Source organism: Magallana gigas, chromosome 5 (assembly GCF_963853765.1).
Source record: "Magallana gigas chromosome 5, xbMagGiga1.1, whole genome shotgun sequence".
NCBI classification, from domain to species: domain Eukaryota; kingdom Metazoa; phylum Mollusca; class Bivalvia; order Ostreida; family Ostreidae; genus Magallana; species Magallana gigas.
In genome coordinates, this window is record NC_088857.1 from 21,531,409 (window position 1) to 21,549,747 (window position 18,339).

The 18,339-nt window shown below is 37.0% G+C and overlaps 1 protein-coding gene across 1 annotated transcript in view; it reads left to right on the forward strand.

The window, feature by feature from the left end:
* Positions 1-18,339, forward strand: part of LOC105337090 (MAM and LDL-receptor class A domain-containing protein 2) — an 86,437-nt gene that overhangs the window by 20,460 nt on the left and 47,638 nt on the right. The window contains exons 40-77 of the mRNA XM_034477399.2: positions 641-903; positions 1,090-1,174; positions 1,334-1,656; positions 1,802-1,921; positions 2,452-2,542; positions 2,685-2,825; positions 3,377-3,636; positions 3,824-3,908; positions 4,143-4,223; positions 4,413-4,559; positions 5,397-5,665; positions 5,845-5,932; positions 6,172-6,333; positions 6,749-6,946; positions 7,285-7,446; positions 7,568-7,705; positions 8,241-8,500; positions 8,794-8,962; positions 9,078-9,212; positions 9,471-9,748; positions 9,936-10,023; positions 10,327-10,506; positions 10,726-10,994; positions 11,309-11,396; positions 12,554-12,691; positions 13,100-13,263; positions 13,483-13,663; positions 13,805-13,882; positions 14,152-14,637; positions 14,786-14,941; positions 15,237-15,493; positions 15,711-15,942; positions 16,435-16,569; positions 16,698-16,819; positions 16,958-17,042; positions 17,178-17,255; positions 17,372-17,518; positions 17,911-18,071. Of these exons, the coding sequence (XP_034333290.2) occupies positions 641-903; positions 1,090-1,174; positions 1,334-1,656; positions 1,802-1,921; positions 2,452-2,542; positions 2,685-2,825; positions 3,377-3,636; positions 3,824-3,908; positions 4,143-4,223; positions 4,413-4,559; positions 5,397-5,665; positions 5,845-5,932; positions 6,172-6,333; positions 6,749-6,946; positions 7,285-7,446; positions 7,568-7,705; positions 8,241-8,500; positions 8,794-8,962; positions 9,078-9,212; positions 9,471-9,748; positions 9,936-10,023; positions 10,327-10,506; positions 10,726-10,994; positions 11,309-11,396; positions 12,554-12,691; positions 13,100-13,263; positions 13,483-13,663; positions 13,805-13,882; positions 14,152-14,637; positions 14,786-14,941; positions 15,237-15,493; positions 15,711-15,942; positions 16,435-16,569; positions 16,698-16,819; positions 16,958-17,042; positions 17,178-17,255; positions 17,372-17,518; positions 17,911-18,071 (6,500 nt within the window). The remainder of the gene's footprint in view (positions 1-640; positions 904-1,089; positions 1,175-1,333; positions 1,657-1,801; positions 1,922-2,451; positions 2,543-2,684; positions 2,826-3,376; positions 3,637-3,823; positions 3,909-4,142; positions 4,224-4,412; positions 4,560-5,396; positions 5,666-5,844; positions 5,933-6,171; positions 6,334-6,748; positions 6,947-7,284; positions 7,447-7,567; positions 7,706-8,240; positions 8,501-8,793; positions 8,963-9,077; positions 9,213-9,470; positions 9,749-9,935; positions 10,024-10,326; positions 10,507-10,725; positions 10,995-11,308; positions 11,397-12,553; positions 12,692-13,099; positions 13,264-13,482; positions 13,664-13,804; positions 13,883-14,151; positions 14,638-14,785; positions 14,942-15,236; positions 15,494-15,710; positions 15,943-16,434; positions 16,570-16,697; positions 16,820-16,957; positions 17,043-17,177; positions 17,256-17,371; positions 17,519-17,910; positions 18,072-18,339) is intronic.

Below are 18,339 nucleotides of genomic sequence, written 5' to 3' on the forward strand. Positions count from 1 at the left end.
TTAAAAAAAATATCTATACTGAAGTATAACAATATCTTGTAAACTTGTGGAATTTGAATGTAATTTTATTTTAGATATGTTTTGGATTATGGAGAGTTGTATAGTGTAGATTCCTTATTTTATGCAAGTAATAAATTCAGCAATTCCATTGATTCGTATCACATTGCACCAAACATTTATTTGATTTAATTTTATATTCAAGTGAATCTCAATAGTTTTTAACTCAAAGTTCTTGTTCTCTATAGAAGTAAAACTTGGGTCCTGTTGTACATGTTTCATTTTTTTTTCACTCATGAAAACTTTATATGGTGGTTGTTTACTTCAAGTGATCTGAGTTTGAGAGATCAAGAGTAAATTTTCTAGGTTATGTAGAGAAACAAACATTATTTCACTGACAGATCGAGAACTTCGAGAGATCGCATTAAAATCATCCAGCGTTGCCTGTATTTTTTTAACTGTCAGAGAAATAAAAGCAAGATTTTAAAATCCTTTGAGAAGAATACTTTTCCTGATTTTGTGCTGATATTAATTTCTTGCATTTAATTGGAAATTAACAATATCTCTCTTGTATAATGAGACTGCAATGAAATTTATTTTTTTTGTATGCAAACCAGAAAACAATGTCATAATTTTTCATTAGGAGGATATTATGTCTACATTGAGGCCTCTGCTCCTCGCCGTCCAAACGACACGGCCCAGCTCACAAGTCCAGCTGTGTCTGCCTCCAGTAACCCTCGCTGTCTGACCTTCTGGTACTTCATGTATGGGGCACATGTCAACAGTCTCAATATATACATCTCAGTCGGAGCTAACCTAGGCTCTCCTGTATGGACCAGGAAAGGAACCCAGGGCAATCGCTGGAACCAGGCCCAAGTCACTCTCACCAATAGCAAACAATTCAATGTAAGACTCTCTTATTTACCTTGACAGAGTATTCGATCTTCATTATAGCGTCCCTTTTGTTGAACAGTGCATGATGATATAGTTGTAAGTGCAGTCTGTAGCAGAACCTAAGCTACTTGTAAATCTTGTTTTTAACTGAATTATTATCAAATAAATGTAAAATATGACAGATATTTCTTGTTGTAGGTGATCTTTTCTGGTGTGCGTGGTAATGGAGTGTTTGGCGATATTGCTGTAGACGACATCTCTCTGGCCTCTGGAGCCTGTGGAGGTCAGATTTCACTCAGATAATCTAGAAATACTTAATACAGACTGAACGATACATACCGTAGAAGAATAGATATGTCCAAATTGTGCAAGAAATGATGTAGACATGCTATACTGGGTTGTAAGTTTAAAGTTGACAAATTGTTTCCCTCATTATCTACAGGATCTACCCCACCTCCAGGAGCGGGACCAACAAAATGTACCTTTGAAGACGTCTACATTTGTAACTACATACAGGATTTGACGGACAACTTCAACTGGACGAGAAAATCTGGCTCCACCACCAGCAGTGGCACTGGCCCCTCTGCTGATCACACCTACGGTACAGCAGCTGGTCACTACATGTACATCGAGGCCTCGGCCCCCGCTAGACCCGGTCAGCTGGCTAGACTCTTCACTCCCGTATACCCTGCCGTGAACCAGGACCAGTGCCTGCAGTTTTACTACCACATGTATGGAAACCAGATCGGCAGACTTAGTGTCAAGGTATCAAGCTGTTTGATAAAGTATAATCTACAATCTAAGAGTATCTTTGTACATTTTTCTGCGATATGAATGCGTTTATTGAAATATTTCATATGAATTTTACTAGTTTATGAATTTGATTAGCATGCTTATTATTAATTTGCAGCTGAGGTTAAACAATAGACTTGGAGGGATAATTTGGAGCGAGTCTGGGAATCATGGCAACCAGTGGAGTATAGCTCAAGTGACTCTGCAGAACATTCAAATCAACACACCCACTTACCAGGTAGGCCAAAGGATATTAAAAGGCTTCAGTGAAGCGTGTTTGAACTCATATGCTTTGGAAAGGAGTTTTTGAGACAAAAAGGAAAGTTAAAATTAACAGTCAAAATTACCGGTATTTAAATTCGATACAGTATTTGGAAGTCTTGATAAATTATCTAAATGGATAATAAAATAGTTCACCGTGCATACATTCTTATTTTTCAAATCCAAATGACTTGTAGAACACATAAATAGGTTTACTTTTCTGTCAGTTTTTCTTTATATATCACATGACTAAAAATCATATATTGGTATATATATTATAAACCGTATATCCGGTGATTTTCACAATGATCTAATTTTCTCAAATTACAGTATTTAATATGCAGAAATTAATTCTGTATTATTTTCTATAAGAAACTTTTTAAATCGCAAAGAATGACTGAAGCAAATGAAAAATGCTACATATTTTTCCCTTTTTCGCAGATTTTGTGACATGCGAAAAAAAAATGAATATGCAGTATATATTGATTCATAAATTCTTGTTTATAGGTAGCCTTTGAGGGGGTGAGAGGGGCAGGATATCTGAGTGACATTGCTATTGATGATGTTTCAATTTTCAACGGAACCTGTCCATCCCCAGGTGAGCTCAGGTGTATCTTGATGTAAAATCTGATGATTCCTTTTGCTTAAAAAAGGTTCTATTGATGAAGTGGATTAATGTGCTTTAATTGTTTTGTGAATGTATTTAATGCTATGAATTAATCTGTCGTCTGTAACGATAGGGAGCTGTGACTTTGAGCACGGACGCTGCACTTGGACAGAGGCCCAGTCTGGTGATGATTTTGATTGGAAGCAGGGATCTGGACGGACCACCTCGGGAGGAACTGGACCATCGTCTGACCACACTTTACAGAGTAATAGCGGTAAGTGTAGCATAATTCACTTAGAGAGGGGACAGAGGGTGTTCTAGGGGTGTAGGAATTGATGGATTTTATGGGTACTAATTACCAACAAATTATCCTCCCCATGATATCTGATGTACAGATTCATTCCAGAATATCAATTATGAATTTAATTACACCTCCAATATCTGTGATAACACTACGAATTGATTTTTAATGTTTAGTCCAATTTATTTCATCAGTGACTATTTCAAAGTTTAATCGTACAATTGTTGAAAACTAAGTTGATATAAGTAATATGGAATTACTCTTTGAATATTATGAGGTGATCAAATATGGTCGGACATGATCAAACCTATCATTAAGCCCTCTAAGCTTTATTGAATTTTATCATGCCCTACCATATTTGATCACCTCGTAATACTCAAAGAATGATTCCTTATTCCTTACATGATTCTGTACTGAAAGGATTTCTAAGAATGGTCTGGTTGTAAGAAAATTCTACTTCCCATTCCCTAAGCTTTATGTGCTAAAGATGTATGAATTAAAAAAAAAATGTTGTTTCTTTGTAGGTCACTATTTATACCTTGAGGCGTCTGCTCCAAGGACACAAGGAGACAAATGTTGGCTGGTCGGTCCACGCTTCCCTGCAACCAAAACCACCTGCTTCCAATTCTGGTACAGCATGAGTGGGCGAGGGATCGGCTCTCTCAATGTGATTGTCAAGTATCCTGACGCAGGCACCAATAACACTGTGTGGTCCCTCAGTGGTGACCAAGGAGATAAATGGTTACAAGGACAGGTGCCCATTATAGCTTCAACAACTTACCAGGTATGTCTTTTTTTTTGGGGGGGGGGGGTGAAATTGAGCTTTATTTTTCTCCTTGGCATAAATATAGGCAATAAAAAGAGCTTTTTTAGGTCCATTATATAAAACATAGTTTATACAGATAATCAGTAGTGTGGGTTGTTGTAGATATATAAATGTGAATAGATAGTTTGATTTTTTTTCCTTTCAGGTTGTGATTGAAGGCCTGAGAGGAAGCAGCTTTGCTGGAGACATTGCTATAGATGATGTATCTTTCTCTCGATCAACTTGTGGAAGTAAGCTCATGTGATTTGTGGAAATTTTAACATTACATTTACCATAATCTTGTCAAGAGTGCTTTTTTTATCAGCAATGCATTTTGTTTTCCAGTAGGGAGCAAAATGGTTAACTTTAATCTCAAACATATCTCTATTTGAAGTGTTTTGTTAGTTCCAGTAGCATTATCACTGTGTTTTGTAAAGTGTTTTAAAAGTACTACCATGTAGTATCTTATTTTTTCAATGAAACAGTCAGTCCACCCTCAGCATCCACATCCGGTGGAAGCAATGTTACCACCACACCAGTCACCACAGCTGCCGCAACCACACCAGGTAAACTCTTTCAAAATTTGTTTTCCTCGAGGATGTAAACTCGTGGGAGAGGGCTACCCACAAATGCCACAAAATTGAGCCAACATGAATTCAAAAGATTCCATTAGAAAATTGATGTATCCCAAATTTTCTAATCTTATCAAAAGAATACCTGTATAAAATTACCGGTAATCTTTTTTTTTATTTCAGTACAAGGACAGTTGAACTGTGATTTCACCTCTGGTCCTTGTCTCTGGACTCAGGACAAAACTGACCAGTTTGATTGGACAAGAAAGAGTGGAGCTACAGCCACTGTCAACACAGGACCCCCATCAGACCACACTCAACAGACATCAGGTAGATATCAGATATCAAAACCACACACAACAGACACTAGGTAGATATCAGATATCAAAAGGTACTAGCTTATAAGACGACATATCAGATTAGACTAAACAAGCATTTGGTAAATACAGTATCACACAGTACAATCCTTATGTACTACTAAATATTTCACCTCACAATACATGACTGGTTTTAATATCTTATCATCACATTTGATAAACTTGAGTGCATATTTCTTGACACATCACCTCTCGTGGGTTGATAGACAACCTGCCTACGTATTACAAAAGAACTTATGACAAAGTAGATAATTTCAATCTCATAGAATATTGTGGTTTCATTAATATTCAAGGGTATCAATTTTCGTGGATAAAGTGAAAATCACAGTTTCAAGGATATGGAAATTCGTGGCCAATGACCCCATCAATACAAAATGTTAATAGAAATTGCATTTCAATGAACATTTAATTTTGTGGATCGACTTAAAAAACGAAATCCACAAAAATTGGTATTCAACAAATATTGATGAAACCACAGTATTATCTTTACTGAACAAAATTTTTACCAAACCAGTAATTAACGACTATTTTGAATTCATTAATTATATTTTTTAAACCCATAAAAATGAAATATTGACTATTATGTGGTTAATAAATATTCATTAGATTGATCATAAGTTCTTTTGTAAAACGCAGTCCTGACAACACAGCATACCTCAGATCAAATGAAAAAATAAGATAAACCTTGCCAACAAACACAGCTGTCATCAAAATCTTGCACTAAAATTATTTTCATATTTCAAATTTTCACTGAGAGAAGCAATAAATATTCTTGTATAATTTGCTGCAGCTGGCTTTTACTACTACATTGAGACCTCCGCCCCTCGTCGTGCGGGAGACAAGGCAAGATTTGTCAGTCCCCAGATTGCTATCACTCAACCAGACAGTCAGAAGTGTTTCCAGTTTTGGTATTACATGTACGGCGATCATGTGGACCACCTCAATGTGTACATGAACTCAGGCAATGGTCTTGGCCGGCCAGTATTTACAAAGCAAGGGACACAGGGTCAGAAATGGATTCAAGCCAGCATTACACTCTCTCCAAAAGTACCATTCCAAGTACGTAAAAGATTTAAAAATGTGTATCACACGTCACATATCCATTTGTGAGAGAGAGAGAGAGAGAGAGAGAGAGAGAGAGAGAGAGATGGATGGACAGATGGACAGACAAAAAGACAGAGATTTACTTAATGATGAATGAATATTTAACTATGATGATATCATTTTAATAATGATAGGTGGTCATTGAGGGAGTTGTTGGTAGAAGCTACCGTGGAGATATTGCAATTGATGATGTGACTATGACAGATGGCATTTGTCCAGGATGTAAGTACCACTTTGATTGAAGAAAAAAATTACAACACAAATTTGAACAAATTTCAAACACCGTACCACATTTCATTCAGAGACAGGAATAGCTATAGTCCATCTTTCATACAGGATTATGTGTGTGACAAACACAGGACTTCTTGCATACATGTACTTGTATGAACATGTTAAAATGAAAATTAATTTTGTGAAATTTAAAATTTGTTTGACATGTGATAAATTTGTGTTTTCTTCAGCATTTTCTGGGCTAGACTGTAACTTTGAACAAGCGGGCCTGTGTAGCTATGTAAACATTAACGACAATAACACGGACACGTTTGACTGGTTCAGAGCCACTGGAACAACAGGATCTCAGGGAACTGGTCCTAGCAGTGACCACACCTATGGAACAGCAGCAGGTAGGGATCTTACTTACCTCATCCCTCCCTCCTCCAATGGGCACATCCATTGGTGTACTTAATTATGTATCTAAGTTATAAAGGGATAATTTTTAGTTTGTGTTTTAAACATTTTGGTGAGTTTTTCTTGTCAGCTTGAAGTATGTCCTTTGCGTCATCCCTGACATAAAGTGAAACAGTGTGTGGTCATTTTGACTGACAAAAACACAAATTATAATATCCTCATTTTCAAAGGTTTTTAGTAAGGAAATAATTTTAAACAGACTGAAACAATGATTTTGATTAATTTATTTATTTACAGATGACAATTTTTTTTTTGTAAGTTCAACAATTGTCTGACCATTAGAATTTTCATACATGCATGTAAGTTATGAAATAAGACTGATGATAAAAATTTCTGTTGACTTCTTTCCAGGACATTATATCTACATTGAGGCTTCCTCTCCCCGTAAACCTGGAGACAATGCAATGCTGGTTTCCGCCCAGCAACCAACTCCCACCTCTGACCAGTGCTTCGAGTTCTGGTACAGCATGTATGGTACAGAGACAGGAACGCTTAATCTGTACATTGAGCATGGAAACCAGCTAGGAAGCCCTGTTTGGACAAAGCAAGGTGAACTCAAGTTTATTTTCTTTTTTTGTACAACCTTTAGCATTTTCAGATATACAACCACTTACAACTTTGTGTATCTTAACCCCATTGTTTCTATTCTATGTTACTTTAGAATATAGTCTGTAACAAAAAAGTTTTTGTAGCATGAAAATTAGAACTGCGCACTTCATAAAAAACAATTTACGTAATTGCTCTTTGTGGTAATTTTTTTATTACATGGTATTGCATTAAAGTGTATGGGTCGCAAAACTTGATTTTTTTTAGAGTAAAATGAAAATATGGTAAATTATTATTATAAAATTATGACTTATTGACCAATCAGGCCTTCTCGTTTGTAGGTAACCAGGGTCAGCGCTGGATTCGGGGTCAGTACGGCATCAAAGCCAACAGCCAACCATACAAGGTGGTGTTGGAGGGCATCAGAGGAAGTGGCTACAGAGGGGACATTGCTGTAGATGACTTAAAATTAAAACAAGGACTGTGCAGCACAATGAATTCTGGTAAATTTTAAGACTATCTAGCACACTAAATTACGTGTATCTCTCTCTCTTCCATGTATCAACAATAGTTTGAATATTAAAATGCAGAATGCTTCAAGTTTTGTCCTTGTGTTTGCAATAGGTAATTGCAACTTTGAGATAGACAAGTGCAGTTGGTCTGATGTTCACACCGATGATTTTGATTGGTTGTCTGGAAGTGGCACGACCACCAGCTCATCCACAGGACCCAGAACGGACCACACCACTGGCAATGCTACAGGTAAGGTCCACCTTATCCCTGAAAGAAAACTTATATACTGTAGAAGCAGAAATATTCGTTGAGGATTAATTTCGTTATTTTCGTTGGCAGTATAAACCAATGAAATCAAATGTATGACGAATTTTTAACCAAAGTATTTGTGAGTACAAAGAGATTACGATATGACAAAATTAAATGTCAACGGAATTTTATTTGGTTCAAGAACAAAGAAATTTTGACCCAATTAAAATATTTGCTTCTACAGTTCATCATTTTTAGCTTCTTTATGTTTTTGAGTTTTAAAAGTTGATAATCAGTATAGTGTAAGTTTTTAATGACTCAGTGGATGCTGCTACAAATTAAGTAGGAAAGAGAACCTGGGTTTAATGGAGTTCCATTTTCAACTTATCTTTATTTTCTGTACATGTATTTCTTTCATTGGATAGTTATTTTGTGTGTTGCTATTTCTACACAAGACTTGACTGCCTCATACCAAATGATTTAAGAGGTTTTTCATTATATTATACTAATATAATTTCAATTTTTTTTTTTAAAGGAAAATACATCTTCATTGAGACTTCAGCCCCCAGGCACCCAGGAGATCAGGCTGTGCTTCAGAGTGCCACCTTCCCTTCCACCACTGGTCAGTGTATGCAGTTCTGGTACAACATGTACGGTGCCACCATTGGTTCTCTCTCTGTCAGCGTCCTAGTCCAGGGCTCCAGCTCACCCACAAAAGTGTGGGAACTCTCAGGAGCTCAAGGCAACCAGTGGAAAAATGCCCAAGTCAACATTGTCAGTAACAAAGCTTATCAGGTAAGCAGTTTTATTACCAGATTAATTGATTTGATTAATATTGAAATGTGTTCCATATGAAATAGTGTAAAAAAAATTTGAAAATTCAAAAGATTTGTACATTGGGAAAACTCTCATGAAAACACAGATCAGACACGTTTTACCACATAAAAAAAAATTGTTTATCATTCTGCTTACTGAATATATGATTGCCATGTTAGTATGGTAATGAATGTAGGCCAGGCATGCAAATTATTCATTATATCAGATATATTGGAAATATAGTCAACAATGCCTACTTTCTGTTTGTATAGATACTGATCACAGGTGTGAGAGGCAGTGGGTACACTGGAGACATAGCCATTGATGACATCTACTTTGACTTCTCTATTCCATGCAATTTGATCCCAAGCAATGCTCCGCCCTCTTTTTACACGACCACCATGGCTACAACACAGGGATTATCAGTCACAGCCATTCCTTGTAAGTAGAGCCAACATTACTGATCCTTAAGGAGGCTTTATGATTTCACTGTATGTGAAATGTGCATTCTATGTAATAAGAATCTAAACACTTGTGTATGTTTTGTAACCTATAGCTGGATTTCCCTGTAATTTTGACACAAACCTTTGTGGCTGGACTCAGGATAAGACTGATAACTTTGACTGGCGGCGCCAAAGGGGAACCACACAATCCAGGGGCACAGGGCCAGCCAGTGACCACACATCAAAGAGTATGTGCAGAGTTTTCTCTTCAAAACTTCTGTAGAAGTAATATATATAAGTATAGCAATTTTGATGAAATAAAATTATTTCATAGCAAATTATGTCATATAAAGTATATCATTTCAAATTTTACCTGCTTTGAATTTTGAAATGCAAAACTTTAACCTCATAATTGTTATATGAAGAAGATGTAAACTGATGATGAAACTATCATTCATTTCCTGAAGACACAAGTATATAAAAAAAGGGTTCTTTTTTTCTTGTAGCTGGGTACTACATGTACATTGAAACCTCAGCCCCGCGTCGGCCCGGGGACAAGGCTCGTCTGATCAGCCCCACAATCAATGGCAACTTTGCCCAGTGTGTAAGCTTCTACTACCATATGTACGGTCCACACGTCAAGGCCCTCAATGTATACCTAGCCACAGGTGCTAACGCCACCCTGGGAAGTCCTGACTGGACCAGGGTGGGGACACAGGCCAACGCATGGGTGCTGGGACAGCTACAGATTGCTGGAGGTTCACTCACCCAGGGAGTCACTAATGTGAGTAAAATTAAATATTGATCTAGATACATGTTTAACCGTAGGGTAAGTAAAAGCTGGTCAACTTCCATGGTTATATTGATATTGTATTTCTCTGCTGGTAAAGATATGTAGTCTAAAAGGATTTTTAATCTTTCATGAATCAATATGATACAAAATTGTAAAGATACCTAAAAAAAATTTTAAGGTGATCTTTGAGGGTGTCCGTGGCACAAGTTACCTTGGGGATATTGCTATTGACGATGTGTCTTTGACTGCAGGAAGCTGTTCACAAGGTATGGATCTAGTGTCAGTCAGACTCAGGAAAATGTTTAAGATCTGCAATGCGGAGATTGTGATAATGATTTGTTTAATAAGAGAGGTTGGAAAGTTAATGGTTATTAAGGTTGCATATTATCATAATTGTTGTTACAATTTATGTTCAACTTGTTTTCTTAGTGTCAGTCAGACTCAGGAAAATGTTTAAGATCTGCAATGCGGAGATTGTGATAATGATTTGTTTAATAAGAGAGGTTGGAAAGTTAATGATTATTAAGGTTGCATATTATCATGATTTATGTCATTTTCTTTGAATGCAGCCACACCCTCCCCAAGCCCTGGCACCCAAATGTCCACCATTGACTGCACCTTTGAGAGTGCTGACATCTGCAAGTATATACAGGACACCACAGATCGCTTCAACTGGACACGCAAGACTCGAACCACAAGTTCTAGGTTCACAGGTCCACCCAATGACCATACCTATGGCACAGCAACAGGTATTTCAAATGTTGTAACAGAGGTCCTTATTATTATTTTTGGCTATAAGTTTGATAAATACCATGGTTTTTCTTGGATGCATGAAAAAAAAATTGGTTGGACAATACTATTTAGTACTTGCTAGTTGAAGGTCAAATGGAATTCCTCATTACAGCTAAATATCCTGGATACTGTTCTTGGTTAGTTTCTTATTGTAAGGGTTTCTTTCTTTATTGAAGGTCATTACATGTACATTGAGAGTTCAGCTCCTCGGCGTAGAGGTGATGCAGCAAGGTTATGGACCCCGAAATTTAACCCCAAGGCTGGTCAGTGTATTTCCTTCTGGTACCACATGTTCGGCAGAACCATGGGGACCCTCAATGTCTATGCTGCGGACATGTCCGCCACAACCCCAGTCATTGGCTCACCCATCTGGTCACTCTCCGGCAACCAAGGAAACATCTGGATGCAGGAATATGTCAGCTTACCAACACCAACTGTAGCCAGTGTAAGAATACATCTGAAAACTTTAAATTCAACAATGCATGGTTATTAGAATCATTTTAACAAGAGCTTGGACTTTGGGTAGTTTTGTCAACAGCAATATGACGTAGGCATGTCTATTTCATTGTTGGCCTGTCAGCCATGGCTCTTTAAAATCTACAAGATTATAATCAAAACCAGCGTAATTTTGACATTGTTTTGATGCAAGAAATAGAAAGTTAAGGTCTATCAAAAGTCCAAGGTCTTGTTAAATTGGTTTCAAGACTTCAGTGAAAAATTTATTGATACATATACTTATCATTGTACCGCAAATTCTAGGTTATATTTGAGGGGGTGGTGGGGAGCGGATACTACAGCGACATAGCCATCGATGATGTCAAACTGTTGTCCACCTGTCCTAATCCAGGTAAGTTAAACTACCCGACTTCATGTTATGTGCATGAGCAATAAGGTACCTTGTTTGCTGTGTTTATTATGTATGTTTATATATTACATATAAGCTTTCATTGTTTATAGCAGTGTTTTGGGTTGCCTACAAGTGTGAATGTGTTGTTAGTGTCTGTGAAAGGCTTTATAGTGATCCATGTAGATGAGATTCGTAAATTGTTCTGGATGTCCATGTCAATTAGTTTTGTTTGTTCGAAAAGAGTGCCCTAGAATTGTTTTATTTTGTTAAATTTTGTCCTTGTGCTGCAGGTTTTTGGAGTAAAATGTCTTTTATTAAATAATTACGATTTTTATAATTGCAAAGTGTACCCCTGCTTTTCATGCTTTCTGGTAATGTCTTATCTTGTTCTCTTTCTTTCTGGTCCAATATTTCCAGAACAAGAAGAATGAATCGTTTCTTGCCCATTTTACGATTAGTAAATTCATAACATGTGAGCTTTGAACATACATGTATATCTATAATATCAATACAGGATTGACCAGTATGCGTGCATAGGTGTAGATTGATAGATTGATGATATTAATAAACTTTGCTTGATTATTCTGAATTCGTACTGCAATTAATGCCAAATTTTGCTCAGGCTTACAAAGCTTTTTTGCAATAACTGAGGAGGTATTGATATTTCTTTGGAATGACTTCGATTGCTTCCGATAAGTATCTGTATTTTTGCCTAGCTTAATCAGAAGGCCTAAGCAATTCAGCTGTCACGATGCCTTCTTGTGTGAATAGAGTAAGAAGTTGTCGAGACAGCTGTGTTGTCTGCGGCCAGCTTGCTTCTGCTTTGTTACAACTATCAGTGTTTTCGTAAGTGCTTAAATATATATATAAATTCATGTAGGAAAAAAAATATTAATATGTTCTCTGATTTAAATGGATTAGTCAGCAGTTCTCATTCTTTTTCATTTCATTGCATGTCTGTCTTTTACTTGATTTTATTTGTCATGATTATTTTGGAATATATATTAATTAAACAGATTACAGTGGTCATTTTGAACTTATTGGTAACTTTCTTTAAGGATAGGTATATATGAGTGGACTGTTGTGTTAGAGCCTTAATAAATGTATGTGGTTCAGGTGCATTGTCTCTATGATTGCATGTTATTTTCACTATGTAGGAGACTGCACTTTTGAGAACAGTTTCTGTGGCTGGAGAAACAGTAAGACAGACAACTATGACTGGGTCCTACAGTCAGGGAATTACAGTGGGACCTCACCCCATCCCAGCGGAGACCATACTTTTGGAGCTAGAAAAGGTCAGTGTCATTACACATATTCAAATCAAGAAGATTAATTAATTGATAGGTTGGAAGCTGTTGTCATGGGATGTGTCAATGGAGTATACATGCATTTATCATATGCATTAATTTATTTTGATACAAATATGTATTTTGTAGAAATGGATAGTAAAAGATTCAGATTATCATATCAAAAATATTTCCTTATGAGAAAGTGATTTCTGTACAATGTATCACATCAGAACTTTACAAAATCCTTACACATCAATATCCATTTACAGTAATGTGTACATGTATTGTTTTACCCTTTGGTTGATATTTCCACCTAAACGTAAGGGATATCGAAGATGTCAGTCAAATATTGAATCACCTGTGCTCATTTAGTAATGCACATAATAGATATGTATGTGACAATCTTCACTGTAGGTACATACTTGTATATAAATGGAGCCATGAGCCTCCCTCAGGGAAGCATTGCCCAGGTTGTCTCCCCAACCCTGTCTGCCACGAGTTCTACTGGGGCGTGTATGAGATTCTGGTATTATATCTCTGGAAGTAACACTGGGACAATCAATGTCTATGTACAACAGGTTAGTATGGATCGAGTGTCTTCTACATAGATATGTGGCTATTTGTCTGCTAAAGTGGGGTAAATTCTTTTTCTAAAATTGATTTTTCAGTATACAGTGTATATCTATGTTTCCTCAAAATGTATACATGCCATTACTGTATAAGCAAATTAAAATGGACGATGCTAGATAAGTTAATTTAAAGTCTAGCTGTAAGATCTTTTTCAATTTACCATTCAGGGTAATGTGTCTACATCACTGTGGTCAATGACCTACTCCCAGAACCCTCGGTGGAGCCAGGGTCAATTCCCTATCAACAGCCCCACCCCCTACAGAGTTGTCTTGGAAGGGGTATTTGGAGGTAGCAGAGGAGGCTTTCTAGCAGTTGATGATTTCACTGTCACAAGTGGGACATGCCGAAGTGAGACTCTGCTACGTCAATATTTTATATAATGTTATAGATGCATTTTTCTGATTAGCACAGGTATTCTAATGAACAGTTTATAAAATCAAGTGTTTATGAAGTCATAGATAAGTTCTTACTGATAACATTGATTTACAGCAAACCCTCCTGATGCTATGTCTGGATCCACCTTGGCACCACAAACAACAGTCACCACCACACAGGGACCCACAAATGGTGAATACCAACAAATGAAATTGAGAAATTATCATTGTCATCCTGATTTGATAAATGTGGAAAATGACTAAGATTTTTTTTAAAATATATGTGCTGAAATATAAGAAGTGTTAAAAAAATTAATATTCAAAATTTGAAATTAAAAGACGATTTTGTAAAAATCTTATTAATGAAAGATAATTTTATTTACAAGCTTCCTTATATTTCAATATTGACACAATATCGCCATTACACGGAGAATTTTCATGTTACTTCTGGAATTGTTTTAGCTCCATCCCAGTGGGACTGTAACTTTGAGTCTGGACTGTGTACCTGGACGCAGGCAAAGGACGATCAGTTTGATTGGACCAGAGTCCGAGGAAGCACTGGCACCACCAACACTGGACCTACCAGTGACCACACCACCGGAAGCGGCTACTACATCTACATAGAGACCTCATCCCCTCGACGTGTCAACGACACAGCAAGAATAATCAGTCAACCCATCAACGTAAACACCACCATGTGTCTGAGTTTCTGGTACCACATGTACGGTACATCTGTACGCACCTTGAACGTTTACACGAAGGTTGGGGGTTCCCTCAGCCCTCCAGTGTGGAGTCGGACCGGAACTCGCAGCAATAAGTGGTACCAAGCCTCAGTGGATGTACAGAGCTCAAGGTCCTACCAGATCGTGTTTGAGGGAGTCAGAGGGACCAGCTACAGAGGAGACATTGCTCTAGACGACATCTCAGTGTCCATGGGATCGTGCTCTGGTAACCACTAATTTACCTATCGTTTTTTCACCATGAAAATGCTGTCTGACCTTTGATCTTATCTTTGATAAATGAGGAAATAAAGCTGTCAAAATACCGCAAAACTCATTGGAAAAAAACTTGATTCTGTCTATGATATTTTCTTCAGGTACTACCTCCACTGGACTTTGTACATTTGAGGACAGGACTTACTGTGGATATGTACAGGACACCCGTGATGATTTCCAGTGGACTTGGAAGAGCAGTAGGACCACCTCCACAGGCACTGGTCCCCCCAATGACCACACTTATGGCACCACTTCAGGTATGTACACTTAACAAATGGGGGTGTAGTTGGAACACAAAATATGCAACATTGATAATTTAATTAAAAAAAATACATTATCCTTGATGGATAGATTGACTCCTAAGCAAACACCATAGTCTTCATACAGTTCCAATTATATAAATAGATATATTCAGAGTATATTCGACTGTTGTAAACAAAATTCATTTGAATTTTTGGTGAATTTTAGTATTTTAAAAAATATTTGATACATTATAACATGCAATCATGAAATAAAGGGACAAACTGGGATAAATCTTCCAATTTCACGCAGGACATTACTTTTACACTGAGTCCTCCAGACCCAGACGACCAAGACAGAAGGCGAGACTGATCAGTCCCGATAATCCAGGCACCACTGGCTCCTGTGTCAGCTTCTGGTACCACATGTATGGCACCACCATGGGCACGCTCAATGTGTATGCTCGGTCGGGCGGTGTGCTTGGAAGTCCAGTCTGGACCAAGTCTGGTAACCAAGGAAACAGTTGGTTCAAGGGACAAGTTTCTGTTATTCAGCAGTCAACATGGCAGGTAAAATACTTATGATCCACTGTAATTGTGGAAAATAACACTGTCAAAGTATCATACACTTCATGTTTAAAATGAAAGTAGATAAGTGAACCCTTCAGTTTGATTCATTTTCATGGTATTTCTTTGAGAGACAAATTGCTAAACATAATCAATTGAGTTAATGCGTTTGAAAAAATAAAATGAAATTTTAGCTCTGAGGTATTTTTTTTTTTTACAGTTGGTGTTTGAAGGTATCATTGGAAATGGTTACCAAAGTGATATAGCCATTGATGATGTTCTAATAAGTAGTGGATCCTGTGGAAATCTTGGAGATTGTGACTTTGAAAAGGGCACATGCACTTGGAGGAACACAAACCAAGGGGACAATTTTGATTGGCTGAGAAAACAGGGCCAGACCAACAGTCAGTTTACAGGGCCTCAGAATGACCACACCCAACAAAATAACCTAGGTATTATTCATTATATCCTATGTCGCTTGTAACGCAAGAACTGGTTGGTTAACAAGCTGGGTGTAAATTTCTGTACCATTTGCTGAAGCTGGGTGTAAATAAAATGTGACGTCACAATGCAATTCTTGTTTTAAACAAGTGCACCTATAGATCTTTGTGCAAAATAATTTAACGTTCAATGAAGTAAATGAATAAATAATTTGTCAAAATCCCTATATCTTTAAAACATTCCATTGGTACAAATAAATGATTTTCAGCACAGTTTCAATTAATAATGATTTTAAAAATGCAAGCCACTGGTAAAACAGCAAAATTTCTTTTTAACATAGGAAATAAATTTGTCATCCAGGTCTACACAAAAGTGTACGTACACCCTTGTGTAGACCTGGATAACTATAAATATCTAATGGATTACCAGGTATTTCTCTTTTTTTGACTCCGATAGATAGAATTTCCATGTCATTGAGATCTGACTTTGGGTTTTTTTTTCAGGATATTACATGTTCATTGAGACCTCTGCCCCCAGAGTGGCCGGGGACAAGGCCTGGTTAGTCAGCCCCCAGTTCAACCCCACCACCTCCTCAGGATGCATGTCCTTCTGGTACCACATGTTTGGCAATGGTGTTGGTAGGTAACTTAACACTATAGGGTTATAATGATATTGTCTAACTTGCAGCCTTTTATGATGGTCAGCAATATGCAAGAGAATTTTTCATTTCACTGATTTATATTAACAACAAAAATTATGCAAACAGGAACGTTGAATGTTTACGTGAATGGAAGTACAAACGTGTTGTCATGGACACTGAGTGGAAACCAACAGAACCAATGGAATCAGGGACAGCTTCCTATACCTAAAATGTCCACTTCCTACACAGTCAGTATTTTATCCCTGGGTTTACATACTAAAATATATCAAGATTTGATTACGATCACATCCATCAAGGAAAGAAACGCATAAACAAGTTTTTTTTTTTTTTATCTTTGTTAACAACTATTTTTTCCTTATCCACAGGTTGTGATAGAGGGAATCCGCGGTGGAAACTATCAAGGAGATATTGCAGTCGATGATATCACTTTCACAAGTACAGGATGTGGAGGTTAGAGAAAACGCGAGTCTCTTGGGGAAAATTATATCTCAGAATATCCTATTTCTTTGTTGCAACTTATTCAGTTTTTCAACAATTATAGGGAAATTCACTACTGTAATTTCATTCATTTTTTTTCGTTGACAGTTAACCCAGCCACAGCCAACCCCCTGAATGCTACCAAAACTACTCCAGTCCCTGCTACAACGACGCCTCCTCCATTTGGTACGTATAAATTTAAAAAAAATAGAAAGATGTTTTCTTTTCATGCTCTAACTCTTTATAGATCTCCCATGAGCATAAGATTGATGTTTTAATATGTACGTATACTGTGGTTGTAGTTTCCCAGTCTCAGTACGACTGTGATTTTGAGACCAATTACTGTAGCTGGAAACAGGACATGTCTGATGTATTCAACTGGACTCGCGCTCAGGGACCCACTGGCTCAGTCAACACTGGACCAACCAATGACCACACAAAGCAAAACCGTAAGCTTCGCCTTTGTTTAACATGAAGCAGAAATTTTTCTTTGATTTAGTATCTTTTCTTGAGTTCATTTTATTATACTGTAGAAAGAGAAATATTCGTTAAGGATTTAATTTCGTTATTTTTATTGGAAGTATAAATCAATGAACTTACAGGTAAAATCTATGACGAATTTTTAACCCAAGTATTAGTGATTACAAAGTGATTACGATATGACGAAATAAAATGCCAGCGAAATTTCATTTTGTTTAAAAACAATTTTGACCCAACGAAAATATGTGCTTCTGCTGTAATCGCAAAAAGTATTTTTACACCGAATTTGTATTTCAATCGTCCAAAAAAAAATAAAAAAATGGAAATTTGAAAATTGTACGATTCTATGGTATGTTTACAGCACAAGGCTGGTACGTTTTCATTGAGAGTTCTAGTCCCCGACACTTGAATGACAGTGCCCGACTGGTGTCTGCTACTGTCCCTGCCAACCAACAGTACTGTCTGCAGTTCTACTACCACATGTATGGAGCCAACATCAACAGCCTCAATGTCTACCTCAAGGTCAGGACACAGTCTTATTGTCACTTATCATATCAACAATATGCATTTTTAATTTTTCTTTTGAATGTAAAAAGGAATTTTAATCGCGATATGATCTTCGTTTACTGTGGTTTCAATCAATATTTGTTGAACAACAATTTTCATGGATTTTCTTGTTATGTCAATGCATCCCAAAAATCAAAGTAAGAATATGTGTAACAATGTATATTTGACAAGATCATTGTTTTATCATGGAAATCGGGAAACCATAGTATTATATACAATGGAT